Source organism: Thamnophis elegans, chromosome 3, assembly GCF_009769535.1.
Source record: "Thamnophis elegans isolate rThaEle1 chromosome 3, rThaEle1.pri, whole genome shotgun sequence".
Taxonomy (NCBI): Eukaryota; Metazoa; Chordata; class Lepidosauria; order Squamata; family Colubridae; genus Thamnophis; species Thamnophis elegans.
In genome coordinates this window covers 116,363,008-116,381,491 of record NC_045543.1, presented here as the reverse complement: position 1 = coordinate 116,381,491, position 18,484 = coordinate 116,363,008, and the positions used below count along the sequence as shown (strand labels likewise).

General features: G+C 40.3%; 1 protein-coding gene across 1 annotated transcript in view; it reads left to right on the top strand.

The window, feature by feature from the left end:
* Window positions 1–16,796, top strand: part of SERINC5 (serine incorporator 5) — a 48,110-nt gene extending 31,314 nt beyond the window's left edge. Inside the window, exons 5-12 of the mRNA XM_032212729.1 lie at window positions 331–424; window positions 1,435–1,646; window positions 3,454–3,549; window positions 4,121–4,247; window positions 4,836–4,902; window positions 8,582–8,621; window positions 11,374–11,521; window positions 15,057–16,796. Coding sequence (XP_032068620.1) covers window positions 331–424; window positions 1,435–1,646; window positions 3,454–3,549; window positions 4,121–4,247; window positions 4,836–4,902; window positions 8,582–8,621; window positions 11,374–11,521; window positions 15,057–15,204 — 932 coding nt within the window. The 3' untranslated portion in view covers window positions 15,205–16,796. The remainder of the gene's footprint in view (window positions 1–330; window positions 425–1,434; window positions 1,647–3,453; window positions 3,550–4,120; window positions 4,248–4,835; window positions 4,903–8,581; window positions 8,622–11,373; window positions 11,522–15,056) is intronic.
* Window positions 16,797–18,484: the final 1,688 nt, after the last annotated feature.

Genomic DNA, 18,484 nt, shown 5'->3' with positions numbered 1-18,484 from the left:
AGCACCAGGGCTTTAAAGCCCTGCCGCCGTGTCCCGCTCTATGGCTTTAAAGCCCTGCCACCGCATTCCGCTCTATGGCGGACACGGCACCGGGGCGTCCGAACGCCTGCCGCTGTGTCTGATATAGGGTGGCTTTTGCCCACTTGCCTCACCAGCCATAAACCTCACCACATGTCACTGGTATGTATGTATGTATGTATGTATGTATGTATCTGGTGCATATATTTAAAGTGTATCCTCCTTACCACAATTTAATTTATAATTGTAATGAATAAAAATGGTATTTTTATATGAGTCATAATTAACAAAGCAGGTTTATGTTTTCTGCAGCATGGCGTTATGTTGGTGCAACAGGAGGCTTCCTCTTCATCATCATTCAGCTTATCCTCCTTGTAGAATTTGCACACAAATGGAATAAAAACTGGTAGGTTTCTTTCATCCTGAATATAAAAGGAAGTGTCTGTTTAGGTGAATTCTATTTTTAAATTAAAAAAAAATCAAAATCACAGTTGATCTGTGTTAAAGTTTTACAGCAGGCATTCTCGTTCAGTTTTTCCACTTCAATTGTTTCTTTATTTTTAACAATCCAGCTTCCTCTGTTTGCAGTTTTTTGTATACCTTATTTCCTATTTATTGTCTGTCGTACTTTTCACTTGGCTAAACAAGCCTGTTACAGCATTCCCTCAGCTGGTTCTCTTAGTTTTGGTTATTAAAAATGTGTGACTTTCATAAGGGAGTTAAATCTAAATTTAAAGATAAAATCTAAATCTTTGTGGGGTTTAACAGTTATTGAATTGTTCTACCTTTCTTATTCAATTTTTTTCAAGATTCTTAGATATTGTTTTTGTAATCTAAATTTGGAAAAAGTATCTTTAGTCTTTCCAAATATATCCTAAAGTAAACCTTAGATTGTCTTAAATCAATCATTTTAATTTGCATAAAACAAAACAGGGTCTTTTTTAGCCTTGAAAGTTTCACCATATTGAGCACAAGTTAATCTTGTGTATGTATCCCACATGCTTTATTTTAAATATTGAGAAATACACATCTTTTAAGCTGAGCTGGGAAGTCACCGGTCTGTCCCCAAGTTTTACTTCCCATCTCTCCAACAAAGTTTAAGAGAATCCTAACATTAGGATGATCAGTGAAATGCATGGGGCCATGCTCTTAGAGAGTGAAATAAGTTAAATGTTAATCAATATATTGCTGGTATAACTAGAAACAGTACAAACTAATAAAATGCAGTATTATAAATATTCTGTAAATTTAAAATAGTAATTGAACACCCCTGTCGAAAGAACAATATCTTTCTGCATAAAGAGTTAATTCTTAATCCACTTCACAAAGACCTAATGAACTAATCTCCTTTGGGGGCTTCTAAATCATTTGTTTTTATTCAAGTTTAATGCGTGATTGCTTTTCTTTCCCAAATAGGACATCTGGTACAAAGCACAATCAACTTTGGTACGGCTCCTTAGCTCTTGTAACTCTCGTATTGTATTCCGTGGCTGTTGGAGCTCTAGCTGTGATGGCTGTCTTTTATACCAGTGCTGATGGCTGTACATTTAACAAGATCCTGCTTGGCATCAATGGCGGCTTGTGCTTGCTTATTTCAATGGTAGCCATTTCACCTTGTGTCCAAAACCGTAAGCAAGCTTTCTTTTACTGTCACTCTGGGCTTGGTTGCTTGGAATTGGAGGTCATTTCCTAGCCACATTCAATCCTTTAGTTTATCAGTAATCATAATCTGGGGAAAAATAAAAAAAACTATTTAAAGAAGTCAGATCATAGGACCAATAGTAGAAAAAAAGGCCTCATATTCTGTCTGGACAAAATGAGCTTGTTCATGTCCTCTTAACACTGAAACTGCAAACTGAAACATTGTTTTGTGTATAAAATGTAGTAGTTCTAAAGCATAGGCAAAATTGATTTTATTGCTTTCATTTTAAAAATCTTTTTCTGCAACAAAAATGGTATTTATTCTGAAGTAATGGAGAAGACCCAGCATAAGACTTAAATCTGGAATTACTGACTGCCATATTTCCCAACTTTCAGTAACTCAGTTGAATTTCAAGGTTTTTTTTGTTCTATCAATCATGATCTCTGACATATCAGTTGAAACCTCTTGGTAGAAGGGAATCAATTTATACCCACTGGTGGTTTTGTCAGTCCATTCATGTAAAGTTCACCATGGTATTTAGGTTACATCATGGTGGTAACTCAGTGGGGGACAGCATGTTTTCCATGAAGTTCATCCCAAATTCAATCCCTGGCCTCCTACTTTTAAAAAGCACTTAAGAGAAGGTCACATAAAATACCTCCTCTAGAGAAGTAGACCATAGCTAGTCAAAGTATATTTAATTCATGTGTTAAAGCGAATTTTTAAATCCTATTCCTAAGGGAATGTATGCATTATTAATTACTACCCAGATAACCTTTATGATGCACTAAAATTAAAATCAATTCTAAGATTCAATATATAATTAAGTTCTATTATCTATATTATGGAAAGGAGATATTTATTATTGGGAATTTATAGCCTAGCACTCCATATTTTTCATTAAAATAAGTAGCAGCAGGAACTGAAGATTGTTTCAGGGATTGAGAAATGGTGAGGAAACAACTTTCTTTTTATATATATTTCTGTTTATTTATGTTTAAAATACACAGCCTTTTTCAGGTCAAGGGCCATACTTGAACCTGGGTTTTAATTTGCTGAAGACTATATTTTGTGGAATGAGTGAGGCAAATGAAAACATTTTTTTTACTGTTAAAATGACTACTACTCGTTATTTAATCATTTCCTTTAAAAATTTCAATCTTGTGTCAATATCTGAAGAGATTATGAGGACCCAACCCTAAAGAACTCCTTTTGAAATCAAAGGGATTTCTGTTAGTCAAAACTGTTTGTGTTCATTGATTTCAGGGAGGTGACTCTAAATATGACTAGATCTATATTTAAAACCATCCGTGCTTGGTATGTGTTTGGTTTCCCCAACATCCCTTCTCCTCATTGTGGTTATTTTGGGGGAATGAAAGTACATTTTTGTGTGTTAAACTGAGTTCAGGTTTAACTTGAGTTTTCTCAGCTGTTTGTATTTTCTCAAGATTCATTTTACCCTCTTGAACTTTTAATACACTTCAGTGACAGAAAACATAATTCAAGAACTGAATTATTTGTCTCTCTTTTGAGGGCCAAGCAGAATAGCAGGGAAAAGTAATTTGAAGGGTTGGTTATAACTTTCACAGAGATCTAATCCTCATACATTTTGTTTTGTGATTGGGTTGAATCTATGGTTCCCATTTCTATTCAGCTAAAGCACTCCTCCTGTCCATGTAGGGGAACCCTGGATTTAAAATTAAATGTCCATGAGCTCAACAAAACATTATTTACAGTATGAACCGCTTTACCAAAGAAAAATCTACAGATGTATCCCTGTTTTAAAATTTCAGGTCAGCCTCATTCTGGCTTGTTGCAGTCAGGTATTATCAGCTGCTATGTCATGTACCTCACTTTCTCATCCCTTTCAAGCAAACCTCCAGAAATCGGTAAGTTACCTTGAATTAAAAATCAACATATACATGGGCACCGATCACCTATGTAAAATTACTCTTCTATCAACGTTGTATTTTCCAAATTACGTTGCCTGTGCTAATTGGCCATTCTGAAAACCCAGTGCACCTTGAAATCACTAGACTGGAAACTTCCAATAACACCACCAAAAATGTATTGTGTAACATGTACTGTAGCAATTAATACATCTAGTTAAAGAGAAAAGAATTACAGCAACTTTATCTTGTAAGTTATCTCTTAAGATGTTTAAATCACAATCAATTTCAATATCTTTCCATATTTAAAAGTAATTCCTTTGTTTTTAAATGGAATAATTTCTATTTTTAGACTCAAAGGAGGGAATCAATTCTGCTCCCTCCAGCAGCCCTCATACAGTTCAGAAATCGGTTGCACAGACTTAGAAGATTTTTCACAAATTAAGAGATGCAGGGAATTTGAGGGAATTTGAAACAAGGAAACATGCCATTGTCCAAGCTAAAGCATATGTAGATAATTGGATACATGAAATATAAAATTAATTGTGCTAATTGTGGGCTCTTTTTCAAGTCCTAGATGAGAATCAAAATAATAAAACAATCTGTGCGCCTGACTTTGGCCAAGGGCTGCAAACAGATGAAAATTTGGTGACTGGGCTGGGAACTACAATTTTATTCTGTTGTATTTTATATTCTTGGTAAGTCTTCATTTCAGCTGTAATACAATTTTATGCAAATAGACAGATATCTGTTTACTTCTCAGAGGGGAGTAACTTGTTATCTGCAATAGCTTGATATCTATCAAATTTATATATATAAAACACTTGGTGCCCATTGCTACTGCCTTTCTTGCCATGGTTATTAAGCAAATTTCTCTAGTTGTTAAGTGAATCATGTGGTTCTTAAGCAAATCCAGCTTCCCCCATTGACTTTGTCTGTTGGAAATCCGCTAGGATGGTCACGGTAATCACATGAGCCCAGGACACCGCAGCATAAATGCATGCCTTATGCAGTCTCCCAAGGACCAGATATGATTGAACAGAAAGGGGGTGCGGGTGGGAATGCTAGAATAGACCATTTTTATCAGGTTTCTCTTGCTGTGCACAGAAGAGGCAGCTTACATAAATCAAGGATCTTTGAACTTCAAGGCTTCTATGTTACATGTAATCCCATAGGAATTGCCATCTTGTTGAAACTTTTATATGTTGTTAGGGGGGAAAATAGCCCTTGAACATCAATATACGGTATTACAACAGACCCAATCTTTCCTTTGTTTTTTTCTCTAGTTTGACCTCAACAACACGAGCAAGCTCTGAAGCACTCAGAGGGATATATGTTACACCTGAAACTGAAGTGAGTCATGATTGTCATACAACCCGATGCTCTAGCCCAACAGTGTCCAACCTTGGTAACTTTAAGACTTATGGACTTATGGAGCTCCCAGAATTCCCAGCCAGAAGGAAGTATGGCTGATTGGGGAATTCCGAAAGTTGAAGTCCACAAGTCTTAAAGTTGCCAAGGTTGAACCACTCCTGCTTTTAGCTAAAAACAGATGGCTTCTTGGTGAGACATCCACCCCTACAATAGTCATTCCTCCTTTTCCCTTTAACCTTTTCTCTATTTTCTGATTAGCTTTTAAAAGGTGACCAAGTCAAATCAGAACAGATTTTTATTTCATTCCAAAATTGAAGGCTATTGAATTGCCACTTTAATATAGAAGCTTCAACAAACAAGGTAGGCTGGGAGATTAACTGCAAAAGGCCTGATAAGATGGTCCTTTTTCTTAAGTCTTGTTGCCTTATTGGCATGATGCCCTTTTCCTCTTCCCTGGTGAAACAGAAATCTGCATAGTGAAGCTTCCATATTAGAGCAAGTCTACAAATGCAAACATGTCGTTTGGCCTCATTTCATGGTTAGTTATTCTAAAAGTGATTCCTACTTTGATGTACAGTAGCAAATAACTATAAGGTAAGGTTATAGTGTTGTGTTCCTTCAGGGGAAATATTTGAATTCAGAGATTATAACAGCGTAACAAATGACCACACAGAGTTGCATATTTTCAGGTTTAATCATTATACTTTTTAAATATTTTGTTCATTTGCTGATCTTACTGTCTATTGAAGCTCGCCTAGAAATATAACATAATTTCACTTACTACAGAAACTAGAGAGTTTTTGCTGAGGAGGATTCTAAATATTGTAGATGCAGGCTATTTGTGTAGAAGAAAAAACAATAGAATAGAGAGAGGTGGAAAATATATTACATACTAGGGTGTATGTGCAGATACTGATTGTATTAGTGGTTCATAATCCCTTCTAGGTTATGTGGAGTTACTTATAGAGAAAAAAGAAATAAATACAGCACTATAATTTCAAGGAGGTTAAGCCACAATATTCAGGGTCTTGCTATCATACCTCATATTTTCTGGGTGTCAACTATCATTCCAGCTATCTGTATCTTGGTCTGGCTTGTATAAACACAATCAAATGGAAACACAATTCGGTTTTTAGTATTTGTTGCTGCCAACTTGTTTGCGTTAACAGAAGATCTAAAACTTGTTTTTATGTTCATATCCCACCAGCATTTTGCAGATGCTACTGAAGTGTTAGTTTCGAAGAGATATTTCAAAAAAAGGCCTCAATGTCTTGTCTGCGACATTGGGTATTAACCTACTTTAAGGCTTTCCATAATGTTGCAGTCATTGTTATCCTTTCCATCTCGTTTGGACCAGCAGCAATGTCAAAGTTGCCACATGTGGTGTCACACGCTTTCCACTTTAGACAGTGCTACCAAAAAGCAGCGTTCTTGTGCTAAGCAAGAGCCAGCCCAGATGGATGCTGTCTGGGATAATAGTTCGAGCTGCACGGGAGAACTCAGAAATGTAGTACTGAAGTGTACCATAATAGCATTATTTTTAGATCATTTGCTCTTAAAGAGCACTACAAGAACTATTGTAGGGAAACATAAAGAGAAGACTAGCAGCAGGCAACTAATTGTAGGTCTCATTCATCCCGGTGACAGAAGCTCTTTTGTCTCCTGATTAGAAATGTAAACATAATTCTCCAGCTGCTTCTTTTAAATAGAGAGGCTTTCTTGCATCTGAACTTGACTGTTAGTCACATTGTGAAGGACTCTTTATATGCATGGCAACATTGCTAACTGCATCCTGCAAGGATTTCCAAGACAAGAATAGCTGCTAAACATAACTTTTTACATGGCTATTTTGGTGCTCATATTTATTTGGAAGAACCTAATTAGAGACTGTCAAAATTAAATGTGCATTTACAGAATGTACTTTCTTGCTGTAGTAATCACTCGTCAAAACTGAGGCATATTCCTTTGCTTTTAAAAATATTTTATACAGATGTTTTTTTTTAAAAAAATAATTTTTTCTTTAAAATCTTTAAAATTTTCTTTATAATATGTATATTACAAAATCACATAGCTAACTAACTACAGATAGTCCTAGCGGACCCACCACTTGTTCAACAACCATTCAAAGTTATGACAGCATTAAGTGAGTGGAACTTAACAATTTCAAGGACTTTCACTGTGCGCCAGTCATAGTGTCCCTGCTGTCAAGTGATCATGACTCAGGCACTTGGCAACTGACTTGCACTTACAACAGTTGCAGTATCCCATGGATACATCATTATTTGCGACCTTCCCTGCTGGCTTCCCAGAAAGTCAGTGGGAAAACTGGCAGGAAAGATTGTAAGATTCTCCCGTCACTTTCTCTCCCAAGGAGTCCCTGGGCAACAGGGTGAGCAGATGACTAGCTGCCCTCACACATGACATGCACACACACACACACACACAAACAGACCACTACACTCAAACCATGCACCACTAGCCCTGCCACACTTGCACCATATGCACACAGCGCCACTGCAGTTGCACAACCACAGAGCTGTGCATCTCTCAGCCTTGCCACACGCATGCTCTACAGCCTGAATCAGAGAAGAAATGCTGCACTCATGCTGCAGTCATGCATCACAGCACCTGGCCACACTCCATAGCACTCCCCTGCCTGCCAGCCTCCTTGCTACCCACCGAAGGAAAAGCTTGTGACTGGGACTTACAACTTCTTGCTGGCTTCACCATTGATTTTGTTGAAAGCCAGTAGGAAGTCACAAGTTCCGGTTCCACCACAAAACCGCGCTCGACTAAACCGCGTCGCTGACGTCATCAACAGGGCGACAACAGCACGGAGACAGAAGTACGGTGTAAACCCTAAACCTAAAATTAAACCCTAAACCTAAACCCAACCCCCCTAAACCTAAACCTAAACCTAAACCTAACCCTTTACCTAACCCTAAACCTAACCCATAACCCTAACCCTAAAGCTAATCATAACCCTAACCCTTAACCTAACCCTAACCCTAAAGCTAACCCTAAACCTAACCCTTACCTTAAGTTGAATCGGCTTGCTTTCAAAGCGCTATTTAAAGCGCCCTTCTTTCTCCGCGCTGGCTGTTGTCGCCCTGTTGATGATGTCAGCGACGCAGTTTAATCGGGCGCGGTTTAGTCGAGCGCGGTTTTGACGGGTCACGACAAGTTCCAGTCCTGTGAGATGGCAACAGAATCTGGTGCAATCGTGTCTCGCTTTATGACCACATTACTTAGCAATGGAAATTCCAATCTCAATTACCGTCATTAAGCAAGGAGTACCAAAAGGTTGCTATTATAAAAAAATAATCTCTGATTTCAAAGAAAAAACCTAAAAGAGCAAAATCCATTCTTTGCAAGCATATATTCCAAGCTTTTTCTTTTTAATGTAAGCTATTGACAAAAGAAAAAGTTGCCAGTATAAAAATCATGGCATCATGGTCCTTGGAACGAAAATGAAAGTACTTCAGGAAGACTACAAAATGATTTGATTGGTTTTAAGTTCACTGTACAGTGAATTTAATCCAGTATTATCCTTTTACTAAAAATGTTTCATTGAAATATTTTGAGGAGTATCAGCATTGACTTATTTGTTTCTGAACTACTGGAAAAAAAAACTTTTGGTTTTGTCTCTCTGTTATAGATAGCTCGCTGCTGTTTCTGCTGTGCTCCTGATGGAGTTGGTGAGAATTGCCCTTTTTTTTCTTTTGTGCAGATTTGTGTTCTTTAAAACAGAGAAAGCGGGAGACTATGCGTTCATGTCCCGCCTTAGCCATGAAAGCCAGCTAAGTGACTTGGGCCACTCGTTCTCTCTCAGCTCAAACCACCTCACAGGAGGAAGGTGTGTTGGATATGTTGGATGTCTTGAGTTATTTGTAAAAATAATAAAGGCGGGACATAAATATTTATTTATTTAGCATACGGCATACAGCAATCTACAAACGCTAGACAAAATGCAGTCCTGACAGCCTAAATTGCTAGTTCATTCTGTTCAACACTTGTGTGCTTATCCTGGTTGCACCACGGAAGGCACACTGGCTTACACCAGCTGACTAGTGGCGCTTGGGTTGCTGGCTCTTTTTGGGCTCCCCTTCCTCGTGTTGCATTGCCTCGCATCCGGCCAGGTCCAGCACCAGCTTGCGCGCTCTGCACACATGAACACAGCTAGGTTTTTCCCGCCAAAGTGATATCCATTTATGTACTTGCAATATTTCGAGCTTTCGAACTGCTGGGTGGGCAGGAACTGGGGAGCAAGCGGCAGAAACTCACCCCTTCTTGCGGACTTGGGTTTGAACTGCTGGATGCAGGCCATTTCTGGCCGGCAGTTCCAGCATCATTAAGCTGATGCGCCATCGCATCCACTCAAGATATAAATAAATAAACATGAGAACTGTCATGCTATATTTCTAATTCTGATTACCTTTGAATTTGATTGGTTTGTATATTTTATAAGTGCTATCAAGTTCATTAAAATGTTTCATCATGTTTTAAACTACTCCCACAGACACAGAAATAGATTCTTTTTAAAGCTGCAGTTAATAAATTATGATTACCATATTTTCACGCATATAACCCGCGGGCAATGTGCATTTTTACCTACCCCGCATGCCCCCCGCGGGGTATAAAAGTGGGCGGGGTATACGGAAAATATTTTACACGAATATTTTCACATCAATATAAAACGTTGTCCAACTGTTGTGCGCGCTTAGAAACCTGTCTTCATGAATGGAACTTCCCCTCCTCCTCCCTTGTGTGGGCGACCTCATTCCGCTCATCACCGGGGTCCTTTTTCTCATCGGTGGGGGGGGCGGGGGCGGCGCAAAATGGTTTCTTCTCCACGGCGCAGTGTTGTTTTTCCTGGAACTGCACCGGCCATGTAAAAGGGCTGCGCACGGCCGGCGCGCCTCGGGTTCCGCTTGAGATCATCTCGAAGCAACGCTCCCTTCGCGCCGCTTCTCCTCCTCCTCCTTTTCCTGGGGCGGGCGGGAGCGGCGAGAAAACGGGGGCCGCTGTGCAGTTTGCAGCAATGGCAGAGCTAGAGGAGGGGGAGGGACGCAGCTCGGGTGAGAGCGGGATCCCTTCGCTTCGCCTCCAGCAGATGGTCGTCGTTCCTCGCTAGCCGGCCAGACCGCCGCTGCGGGTTATATAAGAAGGCGGGGTGTATAAAAACTTTTTTACATAAATCTTGAAAACCTGCGGGTTATTTGCGTGGGCGGGTTATTTGCGTGGGCGGGATATATGCGTGAAAATACGGTACTAGCAGAAGTACTATGATATTTTTTATTAGTTTGGAGTTTTCAGCTCCCAGTTATTTGGCTTCACCAGCAGGAATTGAAATTTAAGGGCTGCACGGGATGCTAGTTTATCGCATATTTGGAGTGGGGAAGAGCCTGTTGGAGATATGGCAGCATTTTCAGAATCTTCAGATGCATATAAAATCTCTTAAAACTTGAGATACATGTGCATTAAAAAGATTCCCTTGGAAAGTTATTTTTGTCATCTTAAAGCACTGCAGTTGTTTTTTTTAGATTTGCTTCTGTGTGTGGAGAAAAACCATATAACCATATAAGAAGCATAAAACCTGAAATACATATTATAACCACAAACATGTTGATTACAGACACAACTTTAAAAAGAACATAGCTGTGGATGGAAAATAGCATTTTCATCCGATGTGTCAGTGGAATATATTTTCTTCTGGAATTAATTATAATAAGTTGCCATTAAATTGAGAAGAAAATTCTCAACAAGGAGAAGGATTGTAGTTCAGTAGTAAAGTTTGTATTCGTGTGTACACGAATACACAAGTGGGCAGGATATCAAGGCCAGGGAGAAATGAAATGAAATGAAATTCTGTTTGATATGTGAAAGCACATATCAAACAGAAGACAAGCCACTGCAGAGAGCTTCCTTTGGCTCTCTTCCAGTCAGAATTCTTGACCCTACTATCAATTGCTCGGCTCTCAATGACTGTATTCCTTGACCAAAAACCCGCAACTATCACTTTAAGTAAAAATACTCTTAAAGAAATGAAAGGGCTATGAAAGGGGACTAATTAAATATGGGTAGCTTTAGTGTATCACTTTAAGAATGGATCCCCCCCCCCCAATCTTTTTAGTTGAGTTTCAAGGCAATTCTAGCTGGGTTAACACAAAAGTAATCCCAGGGATTTTTTTCCCAGGTAAGTGTGTATAGCATGCATGTGCAAAATGTTTCAGAATTGAAATGACCCCATTCAAATGCAAAATGGCTGTATCAATTTTTTTCCCAGAAGTGTTTTGAGGTTAAAATCGCTGTCGCAGGGCCATTCCAGGCTTAAAACAGCTGCTTCAAACTCAACACTGGGTTATTTTGCATTGTTAACTTTATTCTGAGTATATGTTACTGATTTAGATCTAAGTATATCATGTTTCTCTTTATGTTTGTTTTACCCAGCTGAAGTTGAAGAGCATATTGGGAGAAAAGGCGGTCAGAGAGTAATTTATGATGAAAAGAAAGGAACAGTATACAGCTATGCTTATTTCCACTTTGTATTCTTCCTGGCGTCTCTTTACGTGATGATGACTGTTACCCATTGGTTCCAGTAAGTCCCTGGAAACATATGTACAGTTTGATGTTATATTGTGGTCCTCTGGTCCTCTTCCTCCAGTCAGCCCCTTCATAATGGCTCCAAGGGAGTCTAGACTCCTGGAGAAGAATTTGGGAGGACTGCATGGAACCTAATGGGATAGAAATGAAATTACACTTCTGACTGGATTAATATACAAAACACCAAATATAAAATGGCAACTGTGCACATAACAAAACTACAAGGGGACTTGCACTCCACTGCCTCCTTAATGCCTGAGAGAAGAGTCAGGCCATGACAGTTTCCTAAAGGTGAGAAAAGTTGGGGCTTGGTGGAGGGGGAGGGAGATCACTCGAGGTCCCATAAGATGACAAAATCCCAAAGATGCATGCTCTGGGTTTACGTGAGGAGGCAGATATTCTTGCAAGAAGGTTGTCCATCAAGAAACCTACCGTGTTTCCCCAAAAATATGACCTACCCTGAAAAAAGCCCTAGTTAAGCCCATCCACTGTCTGGTTGCATGAGGTGGAGGCCCAGGCGTAAAAATCAAACTAGGGCGGGTGGAGCTGCACCATGCATCCCACACCTATTTACCTTAGGACCGCCACAGCCAGGCCTCCCATGCCTCGACACCTGTCACGCCATTGCCCAGCAGCCTCTCACAGCACAACACACAAGTGGCCGCTTCTTCCTGCTTTAGCTTTGCCCTCACTCGTGGGCAGGATGGTTCATGGCAAAATAGTGGGTGATTTCGCTTGCGAGGTATTTCTAAAGCCTCATCAGGAGAGAAGAGTCGCTTGGGTAGTAGGCTGGGGTTAATACATGAGGTATTGGTACGGGTCGAGCTTGGCATTTCACCTTCCTGCCTTTTGTGAACGTTTGGCTGCACGCAAGGAAAGCAGACGCAGCGGAGACCCTGGCTTGTTTCCCTCCCCCAAACTTTGTCAGAAATGGATCTTTGCCAGGTTCGTTGAACCGATGCCACCGCTTGCGGCAGGACGCCATGAGGCTTGTTGTGCCATTGTGTACGCAAGCAGCTGCACAGGCGTGACGAACCTCGCAGCACTGCCGCTGCTCGCGCACACAACACCATAACAAGTCTTGTGGTGTCCTGCTGCAAACGGTTGCACCGGTGCAACAAACCTCACAAAGGTCCATTTCTGGTAGAATTGGGGAGCGAAAAATAATCCAGGGTCTCTGCTGTTCCTGCTTTCCTTGGGTGCAGCCAAAAGTTCACAAAAGGCAGGAAAGTGAAGAAGCTGCAGCTGAGGCTCCAACCATGCCTGCTTGCTGGCCTCAAGCATGCTAGTGAGTGCCAGCAATGCATTTTGCGGTAGCAGAGACTGAAGCCAAAGCACCATTTTCGACTTCTCTGGGACACAACTGCCTTGAAGGGCAAGAGGGGAAGAATTAAGACATCCCGCCCCCCCAAAATAAGCCCTAGCGCTTATTTCAGCAGTCAAAAGAAATTAAGACCAGATCTTAGTTTCGGGGAAACACAATAGTCTTCTGCCAGGTGATGCTTAGGGTAAAAGAAGCTTCTGAATTAAATCTCACCTTTTACACAAACTATTTGGTGGTTTTAGACCAGTGTTTTTCAACCACTGTGCCGCGGCACACTAGTGTGCCGTGGCATAATGTAAGGTGTGCCGTGGGAAAAACACCTGCCTATCAGCGTTCCCTCTAAGCTGCGCGCGTGAGCGGCCGCGCAGGTAACAAAGAAACACCGCGCACAAGTTTCAAAGTGCAGCGCAGTGTTTTTGAATGTCTTTAAATGTGACTGGAAATATCCCCCTTCCCTCCTTTCTGAACTCTGATTTCTGATTGGTGAAATCAAGGAAAACTCTGCCCGGAGACCGATGACGCTGCAGAAGGGAGAATTCCCATTGGTCCCCCACGTGCCCACTCCATTCCCTACCCAACTGCGCATGCGACACACAGCTGCAAAATGTCAGAAATCTCCCCGTTCTGCCAGGCAGCTGCCAAAGGGAAGGGAGGGTTAGGGCGCTTCTCCCAACAGCCCAGGGCCGGCTCCTCTGCCTTCCTCGGCGGTTGGGAGAGCGCTGCGCCCCTTTCAGTCTCCCTGGGGGCCGCCAGGGTTGCTGCGGCTGGAGACGAGCGCTGCTGGGGAGAAGTCAGCGGGAGGGGGAGGAGAAGGGAAACTTCTGCTCTGGATGCCTTTTCCCTCCTCTCCCCCGGATCTCCCCCCGGCGCGCTCGCCCCGCGGGGGCTGCCTGGCACCGATCAGCTGAGAGGCTGGCAAAGAAGCGGCTCTGGGAGGAAGAAGGCAGGGATGCTGGCTGCCATTCGCTTCCCTTCCTGTTCACCGCCGCCTGCAGCCCACAGCACCCCCTCTAGCTGGAGTGGGGGTGGCTTCAGGCTGTTCCTGCCCTTCCCCTTTTGGCTGCCGCTGCTTTTCTGCAGTGCCCAAGCTGGCCCAGCCCTGACTCGCTTCCCTAAACTCAGGGAGACCCTCTGCAGTCCCTCTCGTCTGGCCGGGATGCCAGCGAGAGTGTGTTGGGCTGAAGGAAGGAGGGATACTCTCTCTCTCTCTCTCTCTGTCTCTCTCCCTCCCTCCCTCCCTCCCTCTCTCTCTCTCTCTCTAGAAACATATATCATGTTTGCAATAATTTACCTTCTTTTCTAAATAGGCACAGTTCCCTTACCGGAACCATCGCTCACTCAAACCCACATACACACACGCACACATACACACTCATGCACAAAACCATTTTTCTCCATTCCAATTCAGATCCTATAAATCAATTGCTCTGTGAAACATCTATGAAAAAAATTCAGGTGCTCAGACATGAAAATGTGCCGCTCAAACACTATACTTTTCTGCTCACACTGAAAAAAAATTAGAGGGAACATTGCTGCCTATAGTCAATATAGGCACAGAGTTAAATTTTTTTAACATTTTCTAATGGTGGTGTGCCTCGTGATTTTTTTCATGAAAAAAGTGTGCCTTTGCACAAAAAAGGTTGAAAAACACTGTTTTAGACAACTCATTATTCCTTCAGCATAAGCCTCATTCCCTGTAATATCAGGTAAATAATTCTGGCCAGTTATATAAAGATTACTGAGATGATGCAATTAGATACTTTAAATGCCGAAATCCATCTTTCTGTTTCTGGAAACAGGATATATCAAATAGAAGTTTCAAAAGTAAATGTTTTAGATTTAATTGTTGCACTGCAAATTAACAATAATGAATGATGGCTGGCATTTACAGAACTGTAATCTGAAATGGTTTAATAAAATCACATTTCTTATCACACAAGACATGTAATAAAATTAAATTCATGATGCCTGGCCTGCACAAATTGGTTGAAAGCAGAATCCTATGCAGGTGTTATCTTATCTGGGAGAAAGTAGTAATAAATGTGTTTGAATGTACACACATTTCTTAGTTAGAGTGAGGAAACAGTTTCCAGGGACAATCAGTACAGTTTCTTTAGAATAAGTCCTCCTAGAATTGGACCATCATCCTTCTCGAATTGATTTGTGTGACAGCAAATTAGGTAACCTCCACTTCCTTTCATTGTAGTTACGAAAATGCTGCAATTGAAAAATTCTTCGTTGGAACCTGGTCCATTTTCTGGATTAAAATGGCTTCTTGCTGGGTGTGTGTCCTTCTCTACCTATGGACACTCCTAGCACCTCTCTGCTGCCCAACCAGAGGATTCTACGTTTGAAACTGCTTCTGTTATAACTCCATTGATTTAATAAATCACAAAGTTATCTGTATAATCATTTTCCTAACGTTGATGGTTAGGACAGTGTTTCTCTCATGGAACACTTACATTTTGAGACAGTTTTTTTAAAAATATTTTTATTATTATTATCAGAATTTCAAGGACACTGAAAAAAACATAACTTAGTTCAATATGGCAAATCAGCTGGATCTTAAATATATGCGCATATGTGTTTGGTATTCTATAATAAGCAATACACAACCCTTTTATTTAGATTTATGAAAAAGAGTTTAACACTTCACTAGATGAAATGTCACATTTGGTGGGAAGAGTATGAGGTCAGGAAGGTTTTTATTCTGTAATAGATCTCATAGTAAATTATTACAAATCTGGATTGTGAATGAGAAAGATTTGTGGGTATAAAAATATTTATTTATATTAATGAAAAGCACCTTTTATGAATTAGTTGGGTGACAAAACATGGAACCTGAAAATTTGACTGGGATGTGCAACACTGTAAATGTTGGTGCAATTAATTAACTGTTATGAGCCACTGTGGGGAGTATATGCATTTATCAAAGTATTCAGTTATGAATAGTGGACAACAAAATAAGAATTCTATCTTATCAAAGAATATTTTTAATAGGCCTGTGAATTTTTTTTCTTTTATCTTTCCTGCATCTCTTCCGTTTCATCCTTAAATGCCATATATTTCAATGCACTCATATTTAAATTCAGTAGTAGATAAATTAGGAAAAAGCAGTTGAATTCAAAGTAATTTTATTATCATAGCTTGAACTGTATTTTCAGTGGTAATAAAGATTTTTCATTTCCAATTCCTAATTTGGCATAAGAGTTTTTTTCCCATGCCTATCAAGTTTCATTTGGAGATTCCAGTCCAAACATGCTTCTTAATCAGGAAGCAAGAACCGTGAAATACACCAGAACTAGGTTCAGATTAAACATATTTAGGATTACACTGCAATCGTAAATTTAAAAATTAGCTTACGAAGAAACAGGCATTACTACTTTCTTTTGATTTATCTGTGGAAGCTCAATTCCCATGTGCTGGAAAAGTTAGACTAGAATTAGTAGGCTGATGCTGTCTTGCTTTATTTTTTTGTGAATTACATTAATTACAACAGCTGCTTCCATTTAATATTTCTGATAAGTGGAAAACCAACCACGATGATAACGAAGTGCCTGTTTTCAACGCTAAGCAGATTAATGAAGTTGCAATATTTTAACATCAGAAACTAATAATTTGTGTTACTATTTTTATTTACTGCATTTTCATGTTGGGATAGTTCTTCATATGCAATTCTTTTTTAATTTTTTTAAAACTTTTGATACAGTGTTGACCTTTTGTAAATATCCAGGGATATGTATATGTTACAGTTTTTACTTGCATGCAATGTAAGTCTGTATTGGGGGAAGTTAATGGTTGAGACTTTGAGATGAATCCATAGTACAAGTCAAGCAACTGGTGTTTTTAAAGTGTTTTGTTGGAGTTTTCAAGAATAATTTCATATTCAAAAATATTATAGCTGTAATTCCTTGATCAATAAACTTGAGTTTGTTAAAAATTTCAATTATTGGTATGTCATATTTTCATGGTTGCGTTCATTTATTTATATCTTTTAGTCCAATTACCATATTTTTCATAGTATAAGACACTCACACCCCACTCTAAAAGTGGGTGAAAATTTCAGTGCATTTTATACACACAATACGGGCCCATTTTTTGGCTCCCAAATCCTCTACACATTGCATTTTTACCCTCCCCGACCCCCAGAAGCACGCTGCAGTGCTCCACACAGCCCAATTTTGGACTCCTGAGCCTTCCATGTGCCGTGTTTTCGCCCTCCCCGGCCCCCAGAGGTGCTCAGCGGGTCAAAAATGGGCATGTTATTGCCAAAAACTGGGTGCATGGAGGGTTCGGGAGTCCAAACATGGGCCTGTTTATGGCCTGCAAAATGCTTCTGAAGGTGCGGGAGGGCAAAAACTGGACGGATCCTCTAAATCTGTGTCTTATAGTCCTGAGCATCTTCTATTCCGAAAAATACAGTATCCCTTGGTAGCTTTTTTAGAAAAAAAATGGATAATTTTAATCGAACAGTTCCCACTACAGGACCAAATATTTCACTGGGAAAGGTATGCGTATTCTCATTTTGCAGCATACCTTTTCCATTGTATATTTAGACTTCTGAATCTTTTTCAACCTTTGAGATCTTTAATCATAAGTAATGAATAATATATGCATATCTAAATAAAGTCTGCAAGATTTTTATTCGTATGATGGCGATTGATATAACAAAGGTACTATATCTTCATTGAACTGCACTAATTGATTCCTGTCGAATATAGGTAGACCTCATTTAGCAACTGCCTCACTTAGTGACTGTTCAGTTATGACAATAATAAAATAACTTTGCAACAAGTCCTTGTATTTTCAATTTTCACAGATCTGTAAAGCAAAGGAAAACTGAAGTAGGATCGTAATTGCTGCCACAGCTGCGAGGCTTCCAGAAGAGGTATGGCAAACTGAAGATGTCTCTGAGCAAACAGAACTAATAACTGACAAAAATCAAGGTATCTGCAATGCAGCTCATGTAACAGCCGTGTTACATGGGCCACCCAAGGAGCCCCTAACTAGCTTCTGAATACTCTTAAAGGGTAGTCCCATGTAGAGAGTGTTGCAAATACGAGATGACCGGGTTATAAGTGACAGAACACAGTGAAGCAAACCATCAAACTATAGAATATTAAAAAAAACAAATAGCTAAAATCATAAATTACAAACAATACAGTGGTGGGTTTTGGATCCCGTTGCAATTGGCATGGTGCAACAGGGCCGGGCATCCACCATATAAATGTGCACAGCACATGCATGCGTACTTACTGCCTGCAATGCTCCAGCTGCTCAGCGGAGCATCACGCAGGCGCCGTATGCTCCATGCGCGTGTGTGGAAGCCCCAAACAGCTCAAATACCAGTAAGAGCAGATGGGCCCTCCGGAGCACGGTACCTGGTGCTCCTAGCAGGCACCGGTACTCTCTTATCGGGGCGTACCGCCTGCAACCCACCACTGGAACAATAACAGGAAAGCTATTGAGTTTGTGCTTTACGACACAGTCTTTTTACTTGAAAGTGTTAAGTCATCTAATGCAGGCTTTCCCTGCTGAGTGCTTACTTGTATGATACAATTTGCTCTGGAGAGAACTCTCCAACAGCTTGTTTTGTGGTTGCTAAGTAGAAGGCTCTCCTGGTTATATTTAAAC